The following is a 15311-nucleotide window of genomic DNA, read 5'->3' as shown; positions in this document are numbered from 1 at the left end:
CACCATGCCCAGCTGATTTTTTTTATATTTTTAGTAGAGACGGGGTTTCACTATGTTGACCAGGATGGTCTCGATCTCTTGACCTCGTGATCCACCCGCCTTGGCCTCCCAAAGTGCTGGGATTACAGGTGTGAGCCACCGCGCCCAGCCGACTGGCCATATTTTTCATAAATGTTTACTAAAATATGTAGGGGTGAAATATTACAATTTCTAGAATTTGCTTTAAAATGCTTTGGGGTAGGGAAAGGGCTTAGAGAGGAAGAAATAACTCAAGAAGGTCAAAACCTCAATCCTGATGCAGGTACGCAATGAGTCTGCAGATTTCCTTACACTCTCTTCCCTACTCTGGGACATGTTTGAAAATCTTCATAACAAAAAAAGAAAAAGAAAAACAAACCTTTGTTAGCAAAAAAAGGAACAAATATGGATAAGTGACTCCTACCTATTAGGAACATATAATCAGAAGTAAAAAAGGCAGGACAAGAAACAGGGCAAAGAAGTGCTTATACCCTAAATTTCCTTATTATTTTTTTGATCAGGATCACTCCCAGCCCCAGGAAATTCAGATATACAAGGCTCTAGTATGTTATGGAAGTCAGAGAAAGGCAACCCTGAAGTGGGCCCCCTGGGACCTCACAGAATGGGAGAGACCAAAGTAGGTACGCAGACACACCCACTGGGGTCAAACCAGTAAAACTGGCCGAGAGGGAGGGCTCCAGGCAGCACAGTGTGATGGTGCCACCATGCTCATTCCTGGTGTTGTTTTTAATCAAGGAATCATTTAATAAAAAGTCATTTGCTAGAGTCATCTCCTTTTGAATCCCACAGCTACAGTCAATGTCTCTTCATCTATTAAAAATGAAAGAGATTAAACCGGATGCCTGCTAAGATCCCTTCCAGATGGTTACCTTGTTAAGCAAGTCCCGCTGTATGCAGAAGTTAGCAACCTGTTCTGTAACCTATAAGATACTAGATAAAAGTCTGATTCCAAGCTTAAAAAATAGGTTTTTTGTTTTGGGGGTTTTTATTCATTTATTTATTTAAAGATACAGTCTCATTTTGTCACTCAGGCTAGAGTGCCATGGAGCCATAGTGCCATGGAGCCATAATAGCTCACTGCAGCCTCGAACTCCCAGGCTCAAGAAATCTTCCCATCTTAGCCTCTAGAGTAGTTAGGACTACAGGTGAGCTCCACCACGCCTAGCTAATTTTTTTTTTTTTTCTGAAGAGACAAGGTCTTGCTATGTTACTCAGGCTCGTCTGCAATTCTTGGCCTCAAATGATCCTCCCACCTCAGCCTCCCAAAGTGCTGAGATTAAAGGCGTGAGTCACCAGGTCCAGTCTTTAAAATAGTTTTTAACATCACTTTTGACATCCACATTTACTAGATCTACAAGTTAGACTCCGTATGTCCCTGGTTTTTAAATAACTGGAAACAACCCTAATGAACGAACACCTTGGATGAGTGTAATTATTTGAGCATAAGCAAAATGACTTTGTTTAAAACAGTAAGAGCCTGGTGATAGTAACTGCATAATAGAAAAGAAACGTGAACCATAGCACCCCTCAGCTGTTTCCGAGAGTAAACCCCACATGGAAAATTCCAGCCCATGTTGTTTTAAGGAAATACAGCATGACTGAAAACAAGTATGACAACTCGTACCACCTGACCTCAGCATGGGGACCCAGGGAAAGCGCTGTGTTCCCTCCCCCTGGGTTGCCTCCCAGATTTTCCTTGAAGCACCCAGGGAGTTCTGTTCTTGAAAAAAAGATGGGGTTGGCACTTCCTTTGCCATGCTGGTACAAAGTTCACAGAGATGCTAATCTGATCCACCCTGGAACATTTCCTCCCTCAATAAAATTCTCTCTCCAAAGACAAAGCAAACAGTGATGAGGAATGAAAGAAACCAAGACGCCAGCAGTGGTCAAGGGCAGAGATAAGACAAAGTGCGTCAGAAAGCACGCTCTGAAAGAACATTCTGTCAGGGCCAGCACCTGACACACCCACGGTGTCACCGATGCCTGGAGCAGCCCTGGCAAGTCCCTGAGCTCCCTGTGGTTTGCTCCTTCCCTCTCCAGGCAAAGCATCACACTTCCCAGTATAATATTGAGGGGAACAAATGAAGAAAGTATGGGAAAGGAAAGGACTGTTAAAACTGGAAAGCCCTATTCTCGTATTCTCAATTTTTTTTTTTTTTTTTTTGAGACAGGGTCTTGTTCTGTTGCCCAGGTTGGAGTGCAGTAGCACAATCCCAGCCCACTGCAGTTTCAACCTTCCAGGCCCCATCCTACCTCAGCCTCCTGAGTAGCTGAGACTACTGATTTTTAAAATTTTTTTGGAGAGATGGGATCTCGCTATGCTGCCCAGGTGGTCTTGAACTCCCAGCCTAAAGCAACCCTCCCACCTCAGCCTCCCAAGTACTGGAATTACAGAAGCAAGCCACTGCACCCGGCCATTCTCAATTTTTTAAAACATATACCACATTTTGATTTATGAAAATATCACAAATTTATTTAGTAACATTTCAAAAGGATGCTTTTTCCATTTCCAAATCTAAACTATTAAGTAAGCCTTTTCAAACTATATAATACCTAATACCCCCTCCCAAGATGCGGCAGTAACCCTGCCCACTAGGTAAGCTCCTGCTCTGCTGGCACCACCCCCCGACCCCCACAACCACATGCCCAGGTAAGGTGGTCTCCTGACACCCCCCCCCACTACAATGTGACACTTTCCTTTCTTTCTGTTTTCCTGCTCCCCATTTAACTCAAGACCATGGGACAGACCTTACTGGCTACATAAGCTACCATGAACAGAGCCACCAAACTACTAGAGCAGCCCAGAGTCCAAACTCAGATGCAAAGCTGTATTATTAAAAGGCCATCTGTACAAAGGTTTGATGAGTTTTTCATGAAAGGCAACCCTAAACTGGGCCCCCTGGGACCATCTACCATGCTTGTGGGAGAACCTCATCCTGGCTGCCTCCACCATGCTATTGGGAGGACCCCACCCTGGCTGCCTCGAAGAAAGGAAATCAGGAAGTCCTCTTCCAGTAACCAGAGGAGACAGTCCACCTTGTGCCTCAATTAATCTACAGGAAAAGGAGTCCAATTATTGCATAATCAATTCAATTCTTAGGATGATCTAAGCAGATAATTCAAAGTCCTGCAGCTCTTGCCTGTCTTTTCTTTCTGCTTCCTGAAAACTGGGCAAGAATAATTCACTCAATGCACAGTGCCATGGTTAAGAATAAAATGTGTGGCCAGGCACAGTGGCTCATTCCTGTAATCCCAGCACTTTGGGAGGAAAGGCAGGTGGATCACTTGAGGTCAGAAGTTCAAGACCAGCCTGACCAACATGGTGAAACCCCATCTCTTCTAAAAATACAAAAATTAGCCAGGCATGGTGGCAGGTATCTATAATCCCAGCTACTTGGGAGGCTGAGGCAGGAGAACCACTTGAGCCCGGGAGGCGGAAGTTGCAAGTGAGCTGAGATTGCACCACTGCACTCCAGCCGAAAGGACAGAGTGAGACTCCGTCTCAAATAAAAATAAAATAAAATAAAATATATGTGTGAATAATGCAATTGGTAACCGCCTTGGGAACTACCTGCCAAAAAGAACACAAGACAGCAATATCTCACATAGAAACAGGATAGCTCTCAGCCTATGATGGCCTGGACTTTTCAAGCACAGGACAGAGCCATGACTAAGATCATCAGACACACAGAAATGGCAATGAAGTCTCCTGGTTCATCCAGGGACTCAGAGGGCTCTGCGCAAGATAGGCATTAATTTGGCCAAAACCAGCCCTCCTGGATGCTGGGTACCCTGGCCCTCCCAGCACTCCTGTTCCCCCTGACCTGACTAGGAATTAGCTCCTGGGATTCTGCTCTCCTGGTTCCACACCCCACATCCTTGTTTCCACTTATGCCCAATCATATAGAGATCTGATTTCAAAAAGAAAGCCAGCTTACAATGGAATATCATTCAGCTGTAAAAAGGAAGAACTTTCTGGCACCTGCTGCAATATGAGGGACCCCTGAAGACAGGATGCTGACTGTAATGAGCGGTCACCAAAGGACCAACACTGCTCGAGCCCACTGACATGAGGTGCCCAAGTAGGCAAATTCCTAGAGACAGAACGTGGATCCCACCTGGGACGGCTGGGGCTTGGGGAGAGCAGAGTGGGGAGTGAATGTTTAATGGGTAGAGTTTCAGTTTGGGAAGATGAAAAAAGCTCTGGAGACAGATGGTGGTGATGGTTGTGCCATAATGCGAGTGCACTTCATGCCACCAAACTGTACACTTAAAAGTGGTTAAGATGGTCAATTTTATGTATATTTTACAACAACACAAACTTTATCTTTTTAAGGAAATGAAGGAACATCTCTGTTTTGCAAGTTCTTTTGTTGTGTGTTGGTGGTAAGCAGGCCCATGCCTTGCCCTGGAATATCCCTGGCCCGGCTCAGCAGAAAACATCCAAGGAATCTCATCTGAAACTGCGTGCCTTACCTTCACTCTCTTTACATACAGGAGGAGTCTTAACTGCTGAGACTCCTCCCCTTCTCTCCATACTGCCCACTTACACACCCACTCATGGTGTACGGAGCATTGATGACACATCAAGCTCTGTCCTAAGCATCAGAGGGTCACAAGCATGACTCTCAGAGAAATTTTATTTCCATGAAGTAAAAGACAGACAAAAATCAATTCAAAGGATAGCTGGTGATGAGTGACTGCCAGGACGGAGAAGGCAGGTGACAGGGAGTCAGGGGAGGTGACATCTCAGCTGTCACCTAAATCACACTGCCCACAACGTCCCAAACAACTCACAACCACTCTCTCCCAGGAAGTCTCTACCCACTGAAGCCGGGTAATCTTTATAAAGCCTTGGGATTCTCTAGTCCATGTTAAGTTAAAACTAATAGCAACTCATCTCTCCTTCCAACCACAGTCAGCCACAGATATCTTTTGCCAAATAATAATGTAGTTCACCCATGAAATTATCTACCTATCTCTGCTTAGAAAAAAGGAAAAAAACTTATCCTCAGCCCTCCTATGTCTCCCCATCCTGCTGTGCAAGCAGCCAAACTCAAGTGAAGATATAAATCATTCATGCAGGCCACTCTTCCTGTTCCCACCCGTGTCCTGGAGCCACCCAGGCCTTTCCTATAGTTCTTGTTTGCACTTTATCTGAGACTTGAAGCCCTGAGCAAGGGCCTTTGCTCAATGCTCAAGACACAATAAAATATTAACTATGGTGAGTCAATAACACAATGCAAGATGCCCAAGGAACTCCCAGAAGAGGTCTAAGGACCTAAATCAATACCCCCGGTCCATGATAGAAATACACTCAACAATTTTCGCTTCCTTAACCCAAGAAAAGTGCATTGAAAAAATAAATTCTTACTCAGGGGATGTTCTGTGGGCAAGAAGGCAGCAGAAAGTGATGCAACTGCAGACCTGCCTGAGGCAGAAATCACGCCCAGTGGGAACTAAAGGAAGCGGATCTCTGCTCAACAGAAAGAGGGTCTAGGAGTTAACCTGCTTAGGACTCCTGCACTGCTGGGAGGGGAAGAGCCAGAGAAGCCGGTGCAAACATCATGGCAGGTGATTTGGCAATAAATACAAAACGCATTAGAAACACACATCCTGGCCAGGCACGGTGGCTCACACCTATAATCCCAGCACTTTGGGAGGCAGAGGTGGGAGGATCACCTGAGGTCAGAAGTTCAAGACCTGCCTCCACTAAAAATAAAAAATTAGCCGGGCATGCTGGTGGACGCATGTAATCCCAGCTACTCAGGAGGCTGAGGCAGAAGAATCGCTTGAACCCAGGAGGTGGAGGCTGCAGTGAGCCGAGACTGCATGACTGCACTCCAGCCTGGGTGACAAAGTGAGACTCTGTCTCAAAAAAAGGAGAAACACACATCCCTTCCATGCAGCCATTCTTTAGGATGTGCTCTCCAAGGGTGCTTTCCTCTTGGGTCTTCCAAGCCCTCTGCCCACCTACACCTGTAATTCATGTTGCTATCTGCCTTCCCCTGGGCCCTGAAAAGCTAGGTGCAGGAAGATTGCCCCTCACACATTCAGGGCAGAATCCACAACACCAAGCATGTGTCTGGTACATGTCAGTCACCAGATATTTCAAATGAATGGAATTTAGGGATTGTTAAGTGTACTGAAAAGCTGAAGTGAATGGGTATTCACTTCTACTTTTAGAATAGTAAAAAATCAGGACCAATTAAGTATCCAATAAGGAATGGATGAGTAAATCGAGCTATAGCCACAGAATTGAATGCTGTGTGGCCATTAAGAACATGGTATGGCTGTGGTTACAAAGGGTATGGATGCAGGAACAGAGCAGAGATGTGGGCAACTCTCCAGAAGCCAACCTACAGGGGAGAAAAAAAAATACATCAAAAGCACCAAATCCACAAGAAATGTGAAAAAGAGGATCCTACTCCTTCACCTACCATGTCTCGTCTAGCGGGATACCAGTCCTCCTTGCTCTGTTCCCGTAACACAAGTTAAAGTCACACTATGTTAGTGCCAATATAACGTCTGGGACAACGATGCCCAAGTACGAGCAAGATGAGGGGAACCAGCACTGCAAGCAAGCGAACACTTGACCGCAAAAGAAAATGAACAGATGAGAACAGAAGGCTCCAAAGAAGAGATTCTGTGCTAGAAGAGAATGAAACACTCAAGGAAGAAAACAAAATTCTCACAAATGTTTCATACTCCCAAGCCACTGAAGAACATGGATTCAATAAAACAAGCGCTCACAGATGAACTAATAACAGATTAAAAAGATGTTGGAAACCTAACAAAATGAAATGAGGATCAAAACAACATGACAAAAAAATTAGTAGTAAGTTAAAAGAGGCAAAGTATGAAATATACTGTTGCAAACCAAATTATTAACTCAAAAGAACTATGAGCAGAATGGAGAGCACAGATGAAAAAGACGGATAAAAACAGAAATGAAAAGCAGATGACAGCTATCTAACATAAAGTATCCTTGAAGTGGAAAAGTTAACAAACAAAATGTAAAATGCATCAAAAAATATAATACATACACAGAATGATGTAAGAAAATTTCCTAAAGTGATTAAAGAAACCAAGAATGATCTTGGTTTCTTTAATTCAAACCAAACTCTGCAGACTGCAAGTGCACACCATGTTCCCAAAAATGTAACACAATGTGTTCACAGTAGTTACAGATGTTAATCAAGTTACTAAACTTCAATGATAAAGCCAGAGTTATGTGCACAAAAAGCTTATTACCCACAAAGGAAAAAAAAATCAGTCCTGCCTGAGATTTCTCCCATTAGCCTAGGAAACACCGGAAGACCCTGGAACAACAGCGACCAACCTCTAGACAGGGATGTACAATCTTTTGGCTTCCCTAGACCACACTGAAAGAAGAATGATCTTGGGCCACACATAAAATATATTAACATTAACGATAGCTGATAAGCTTAAAAGAAAAAAAAATTTCATCTTTTTTTTTTTTGAGATGGAGTCTCACTCTGTTATCCAGGCTGGAGTGCAATGGCATGATCTCAGCTTACTGCAACCTCCCTTCTGGACTCAAGCAATTCTCCTGCCTCAGTCTCCCGAGTAGCTGGGATTACAGGCACCCAAGATCACACTCCGCTAATTTTTGTTTTTTTAGTAGAGACAGGGTCTAACCTCAGGTGATCTGCCTGCCTCGCACCCCCAAAGTGCTGGGATTAAAGGAGTGAGCCACCGTGCCCAGCAGAATTTCATCCTGTTTTAATAAAGTTTACTAATTTGTTGTCTGAGCTGATGCTAACCTCATAAACTGGGCTGCATTCAAAGACCTCTTGGGCCGTATGCAGCCAGCGGGTCACAGGTTGGACAAGTTTGCTCTAAAGCGTAGCCTCAGACTATCACCTAGTGAAGGTGTCACTTGAGTCCAGAAACAAGGGGCAAATATTTGCAAATGTGAAAAAATATTCAGAAAACAGGACGCTGACATTATTGAGGGAAGAAAACAGGAATCCAGCCAAATAAGAGAGAAAAGATTCTGGATTGGGGCCAGGTGCAGTGGCTCACACCTGTAATCCCAGCACTTTTGGAGGCTGAGGTGGGAGGATTATCTGAGGTCAGGAGTTTGAGACCAGCCAGACCAATATGGTAAAATCCCATCTCTACTAAAAATACAAAAAATTAGCCAGGCGTGGTAACGTATGCCTGTAATCCCAGCTATTTGGGAGGCTGAGGCAGGAATCACTTGAACCCGGGAGGTGGAGGATTCAGTAAGCCGAGATCACACCATTGACCCTGTCTCAAAAAAAAAAAAAAAAGATTCTGGACTGGGAAATCCATACTTAAGTAAAAGCATCAAATCAATGTAAATGAGAACGGAGCTAAACAACGGAAGTAACCTTACGTGACAGAATGCGAAGCACAATGTAAAACCAATAATAGAACTTTTTCAAATGAGAGACTGGGAAAGCAGGGAGAAGAATAAGAATGCTGGCACCCTTGACTCAGAGGGTGGGGAGCCAGTGAACACTATCAGACTTAAAACATTGTTTTTCAAAAGGCACAATTCTAACCTTATAATGCTTTCAAAAATCTCTTCCCTTAACCTTACTTGAACCTTTTAGAACAAATCTCTCTTGTACTAAAGAAACATTTTATTTGAAATTTAACATTTCTTTGGTTTCACTTCAGTTTATTTCCTTTTATTAAAATCAAGTAAATGTAATACTTTTGTTATAAAAGCACAGACGCACAAGTTGTATCTTTATAAAAGTACTTCTATCCAACTTTTCAACTATCTCTGTGTGTCTAAATGTCTTAGAAAGTTGCCTGGGCTGAAAAAAACCTCATAAAACTAGACGTTAGTTTGGGTGGTTGGGATTTGTGGAGATAGATACCTTCTTTGTATTTTTCAGTTAGCTGATTTCTTTGACACACTCCTCCCTCCTTTTTTTTTTTTTTGAGATGGAATCTTATTCTGTTGCCCAGGCTGGAGTGCAGCAGGTTCACTGCAACCTTGCCTCCCAGGTTCATGCAATTCTCCTGTCTCAGCCTCCCAAGTAGCTGGGATTACAGGCACCCACCAACACACCTGGCTAATTTTTGTATTTTTAGTAGAGATGGGGTTTGACCATCTTGGCCAGGCTAGTCTTGAACTCCTGAGCTCGTGATCCACCTGCCTTAGCCTCCCAAAAGTGCTGGGATTACAGCCATGAGCCACTGCGCCTGGCCTCTTTTTTTAAGAAACGAGCTCTCCCTCTATTGCCCAGGCTCAAGTGCAGTGGCAGCATCACAGCTCACTGCAGCCTCAAACTCTTGGGTTCAAGCGATCCTCCTGCCTCAGCCTTTCTAGTAATTGAGACTACAGGTATGTGCCACCATGCCTAGCTAATTTTTAAATTTTTTGTGGAGATGCAGGTCCCACTCACTTTGTCGCCCAGACTGGTCTTGAACTCCTGGCTTCCAGTAATCCTCCCTCCTTGGCTTCCCAAGGTACTGTGATTACAGGTGTGAGCCACCGTTCCCAGCCTGATTTCTTCCTACTGAGCATGCATCATCTTTGTCATTTTATGCAAATGCAGAATGATCTGTCTTAATTAAAAAGTAAAACAAACAAACAAAAAAAAAAAAACGGGCCAAGATGTTAACAGTGATTAGTTTTGGATGGTAGGATATGAATGTGAATTCTCTTCACACTTTCTTGCCCCTTCCAGGAAAAAGAATTCCAATGTTAGATAGGCATAGTGACTCATGCCTGCAATCCCAGCAACTCTGGAAGGCCAAGACAGGTGGATCACTGGAGGCCAGGAGTTCAAGGCCACCACCCTGGCCAACATAGTAAGACCCTGTCTCAATATAACAAAATTTAATTTAAATTTTTTTTTTAATTTCAACGTTGCTAGAGAACATGTAGAGGTGATTTTGAAAGTTCAAGTATCTAATAAGGTGCTATAAGAAAACAAAATTTAAAAAAAACAAACCACCATGTATATATGTAGAAGGAAGATTAGCCATGGATAAAGGTTGCAGGTGATTATTTTTTCCTTCTTTCTTATCTACTTTTTCACTTCTGAAAGATGAGCATTTATTATTTGTGTTTAAAAAAAAAAGACATTTTGGTTTTTTTTTTTAATACAACCGTCTTCTCAAGAAGTGATGATTCCTGGTCGAAGAGGAACCTGAGTGGTTAGACAGAGGACCAGGCAATGTCTGTGGGAGGAACAGAAACCCCTGTGGGAGAAGATGAACAGGTAGTTTCCACCTTCTCTCAGCCCCCAGCTGTCCAGTGACTCATTCTCTCATTGCAAAGGTGAACAAGGGGTGAAGACTGCCCTAGGTTAGACAGAGCCCTCAGAATCTGCCCACACATCACAAAGGAGAAGACTGCCCTGAGTCAGACACAGCCCTCAGAATCTGCCCCACACCATCACAATATGTGTACACATCCAGGAGTACATTTGTTAAGTCAGAAACAGAAAATGGCTCGATCCATTATCAGCAATATATGAGCACCAGGAAACACACCACTCGAAAGCCTGGCATGCCCAAGCTATGCTGCCCAAGATTACCACCTTTATGTGCTTTTGATGGTTAAAAAACAAAAAAAAAGCAAAAAAGAAAAAATGGGAGGGAAAGCAGGGGTTGAGAGGGAGGGGCAGAAAGGAGCAGGGAGGGGTGGGGAAGGAAGAGCAGGGCAGGGGAAGGGCGCAGAAGAAGAGGAGAGGAGGAAAGGAGAGGGAAGGGGAGTGGAGGGGAAGGGAATTAAGTTCCTAAAAGCAAATGAGGGGGCCACCCAAAGGGGTTACCTTCAAACTTCACTGACATGCAGATACTCAGCATGCTTAGACCTTAAGGTTTGGAGCATTCCAACTGGAACAAAACTCACCAGTGGCTATGGCCCAGTAAACGTCTGATCCATTCAGTAACTCACCACATGCTATGGGAGAATAAACCTGGGAGCCGGGAACTTGAAGCAGAATTCGGAATGGGGCGACTCGTGCATTGGAATCCAACACTGCATCCAGAGCGCCGACCAGGCGACCTTCAAAAGAAAAGAGAGGAAAGGGCACCTGTGAGCACAGGCTGGCCAGCTCCTCAGGTGTGTGAGGCAGTGGCCGCCGGCTGACTCCATACTGGGGTGGTAGAGACAGTTTCATATCCAGTTCTTTGACTCACCTCACAAAGCCTGAGCTCCATGGAGCCAAGGGCTCTGCATCTGCAGCAGGACCTGCCCTCAAGGCACACTCAAGACCCATTTGCTCAATCAGTGAAGAAGTGAATGAGGCGCCCCAAACCAGTCACCCAGCCTAGCTAAGGTGCTATGAACCAGTACATAAATAAGCAGGGGCTCTGGAGTCAGACTGGCTAATGCAAATCCTGGCTCCACCACTTTCAAGCTGTGGGCCGTAGACAAATCACTTAACTTATCTGTGCCCTGGATTCCTTGTTGGTGAAATAAAATAAGCACAGTCTACCTACTTTGTAGGGTAATTGTGATAATTAATGAGTGAATGTATTTAATATTCAAAGTGCTTAAACTATTGCAAGCCCATAAAAAGTATTCTGTATCACCCATTATTATTATTTAATCATCATTATCCTCCTCTCCAATATGGTAGAATAATCCTGCCTGCTCCAGGGTACCGTGGGATGTAAGTAAGATAACTAGCCGGGAGTGGTGGCTCACCCGTGTAATCCCAGGACTTTGGGAGGCCAAGGTAGAAGGATCACCTGAAGTCAGGAGTTTGCCCCATCTCTACTAAAAATACAAAAAATTAGCCAGCCATGGTGGCTGTAATCCCAGCTACTCAGGAGGCCAAGGCAGGAAAACTACTTGAACCCAGGAGGCGGAGGTAGCAGCGAGCAAAGATCACACCATTGCACTCCAGCCTGGACAACAAGAGCAAAACTCCATATTAAAAAAGAAAAGAAAACCTATCAAAGTCCTTCACAGACTATAAAGCATGAAATGTGAGTGCAGGATTAGCATTTTGCTGTAATGAGTGGCATCAGAAATCAATGGCAGGCAAAAAACAACAACAAAGCAAACAAAAAAGGCATCCCAAGGGGTGCGATGGCTCATGTCTGTAATCCCAGCACTTTGAGAAGCCAAGGCAGATGAATCGCTTCAGTCCGGGAGTTTGAGACCAGCCTGGGCAATACAGTGAAACCTTATCTCTACAAAAAAATTAAAGAATTAGCTGGGCATGGTGGCAAGTGCCTGTAGTCCTAGCTACTCAGGAGGCTGAGGCGCAGGGATGGCTTGAGCTCAGGAGTTAAAGGTTGCAGTTAGCAGTGATGGTGCCACTGCACCCTACACCCTGGGAGACAGAGCAGGACCTCAGTTTCCAAAAAAAAAGGCATCCTGATCCTTGATTGCCTGGGAATCTAGGTGGCTAAGATGGCTGAGAAGATCAGGCACCTCAATTTACTTTACACATTACCCTTAACTAATGGGCCCTGAATAAGAGCCACAGCTGCCTGAGCAACTACTATGTCTATTTTTATATACTTTAACAACCTCAAGTATAAAGAAAAGTTGAATCAGTAGGGAATAAGTTATTTACTTAACACCCCATTATATATTTCATACAAACCTAGCATCCTTCTATATAACCATAGTACAACCATCAAATTCAGAACATTAATATTGATATGACCCTAATATCTAATCATAAGATCCCATTCAAATGTTGCCTAATGTCCCAATAAAGTCCTTTTGCTACAATGGATCCAGTTGATAGTCACATTCAGTTGACAAGTCTCTTTAGACCACGTAGGTCTGGAGAAGTCTTTAATTGACTCATGACCTTGACACTTTCGAAGCTTTACAGGCCAGTTTTTCTCGTAGCATGTCCCAAAGTCTGAGTTTGCCTGAGGCCGGGTCATGATTAAATCCAGGTTATAAATTTTTGGCAAGAATCACAGAAGTGATGCTGTGTTTTCACCACATCCTATCAGGTAGCAGATGACCTCTACTTGTCCCAATTTGGTAACGTTCGCTTTAATCACTTGACTCGAATAGGGGCTGCCAAGCTTCTGCACTATAAAGTAATTCCTTTTTCCTTTGTAATTAACAGTGTTGGGAACCAGCCCAACCCTGTGTGTGGGTACCCCATATCCCGGCGGTGATGAGGGAGTGCAAAAAGGAAATAAAGACAAAGATAAGAGTAGAAGTTCACAGCATGGGTCCAGGGGTCCAAAGCACTCTCTCGTGGGGTGATCCTCATTGGCACTGAGCTCTGGGCTCCACATGCTTTTATTACGTGTATACACTTGTTAACTGAGGGGTGGCAGAGCAGGGAGGGATGATCAGGGGAGGACTAGAAATTATTGGGAGAGGCCTTGAAACTAAAGTGGGAAAGACAGCCAAGGGAGAAGGGTGTCGTCTGCAGTATTCAGTAGCAGATGTGATTCTTAGGCAAACCGAGAAACTGAGTTCTCCCTCCTATTGCTATCAAGGTGCATTTGCATCAGAAGCATAGCAGATTAAGGTGCTACACCAAAGGATCACCGTGCTTTTGCAGACACAGAGCAATCAAAATTACTCCATATTCTGAGAACCTAGGCAGAGCCTGTGCAGTATCTCTGCCCTGCAAGGATTTTCCTCCTTGCAAGCTCCCATCTGCAAAGACCCTCCTGGATCTTGTGAGCAGAGGTTGCCTCCCTTCTCAGAGATCTTACACAAGTCCTCTTTACCAGATCCACACGCAGCCTCCATGTTGAGAAGGCATTCCTGGGACCAAAGCAGTATTTCCTGCTCTGCAACCACCCTGCGGTGTTCCATGGTTTTACAGTGCTCTCAGATGGTATTTACCTTAGGCCTCCTGTTGCTGCTTGATTTCTATTTTACTGCACCAATATTTGATACAGCTTAGTTCGAGGCACAAACTTTAGTGTACAATAAGCAAAGCAAGCTTCTAACTGGTTAACTAGAATAACATAGGTCTGCCCCTGGCCATCTTGACCCACAAACCAGTATTCTGTGGAGATGTATTCTGAAGCCATGAAAATTTCCTGTTCCACATCAAATATTTCATTATTCACTTATTTATATCAGTATGGCCTCATGTTTTTCCGTTTTATTCAATGGGTTATAATCTATTTCTATCATATATTTTGATACTCTAATTGTTACAGGTTTGGCCAATGGCAACCCCTTCAAGCAGGCTTCTGTGCCCTTCAGATATGTCCCCATTGTTCTTCCTATTTTCTGGAACAACAAAATATTCCAACCTCATCTTGTAATTTCACTACTCTGGCCCTGGAATCAGCCATTTCTTCAAAAAACTCTGGTTTATTTAGTGAAGAATTGTATTTAAAAGCCAGCATATATCAATAAATTCAGGAGCTGTTTTTTCAAAAAGATCAACAAAATAGACCACTAGCCAGATTAATAAAAAAGAAAAGAGAGAATAATCAAATAGATGGAATAAAAAACGATAAAAGGAATATCACCACAGATTGCACAGAAATACAAACTATCATCAGAGATTGTTACAAACAACTCTATGCACATAAACTAGTAAAGCTGGAAGAAATTGATAAATTCCTGGACACTTGCATCCTCCCAAGCCTAAACCAGGAAGAAGTCAAAACCCTGAATAGACCAATAACAAGGGCAGAAGTTGAGGCAGCAATTAAGAGCCTATCACCCAAAGAAAGCCCAGGTCCACATGGGTTCATAGCCAAATTCTACCAGACATACAAAGAAGAGCTGCTACCATTCCTTTTGAAACTATTCCAAGTAAACCAGAAAGAGGGAATCCTTCCCAAATCATTTTATGAGACCAACATCATCCTGATACCAAAACCCGGCAGAGACTCAGCAAGAAAAGAAAACTTCAGGCCAATATCCATGGTGAGCACAGATGCAAAAATCTTCAATAAAATACTGGCAAACCGAATGCAACAGCACATCAAAAAGCTTATCCACCACGATCAAGTAGGCTTCATCCCAAGGATGAAAGGCTGGTTCAACATACGCAAGTCTATAAATGTAATTCACCACATAAACAGAACCAAAGACAAAAACCACATGTTTATCTCAATTGATGCAGAGAAGGCCTTTGACAAAATTCAACAGCGCTTTATGCTAAAAACCCTCAATAAACTAGGTATTGATGGAACGTATCTCAAAATAATAAAAGCTATTTACGACAAACCCACAGCCAATATCATACTGAATGGGCAAAAACTGGAAGCATTCCCTTTGAAATCTGGCACTAGACAACGATGGTCTCTCTCACCACTCCTATTCAATATAGTATTGGAAGTTCTAGCCAGAGCAA

At 43.6% G+C, this 15311-nt stretch overlaps 1 protein-coding gene across 2 annotated transcripts in view; it reads right to left on the bottom strand.

Annotated features, from left to right (window-relative positions):
- Positions 1-15311, bottom strand: part of TBC1D8 (TBC1 domain family member 8) — a 134121-nt gene that overhangs the window by 62708 nt on the left and 56102 nt on the right. Inside the window, exon 2 of one of the 2 annotated variants that reach the window (XM_017547917.2) lies at positions 10907-11062. In XM_017547917.2, coding sequence (XP_017403406.1) covers positions 10907-11062 — 156 coding nt within the window. The remainder of the gene's footprint in view (positions 1-10906; positions 11063-15311) is intronic. The other variant, XM_017547918.2, reaches the window with a different exon arrangement.

Source organism: Cebus imitator, unplaced genomic scaffold (genome assembly GCF_001604975.1).
Source record: "Cebus imitator isolate Cc_AM_T3 unplaced genomic scaffold, Cebus_imitator-1.0 Scaffold202, whole genome shotgun sequence".
NCBI lineage: Eukaryota > Metazoa > Chordata > Mammalia > Primates > Cebidae > Cebus > Cebus imitator.
Note: the sequence above shows the minus strand (reverse complement) of the source record. Positions and strands in the feature narration are given on the sequence as shown.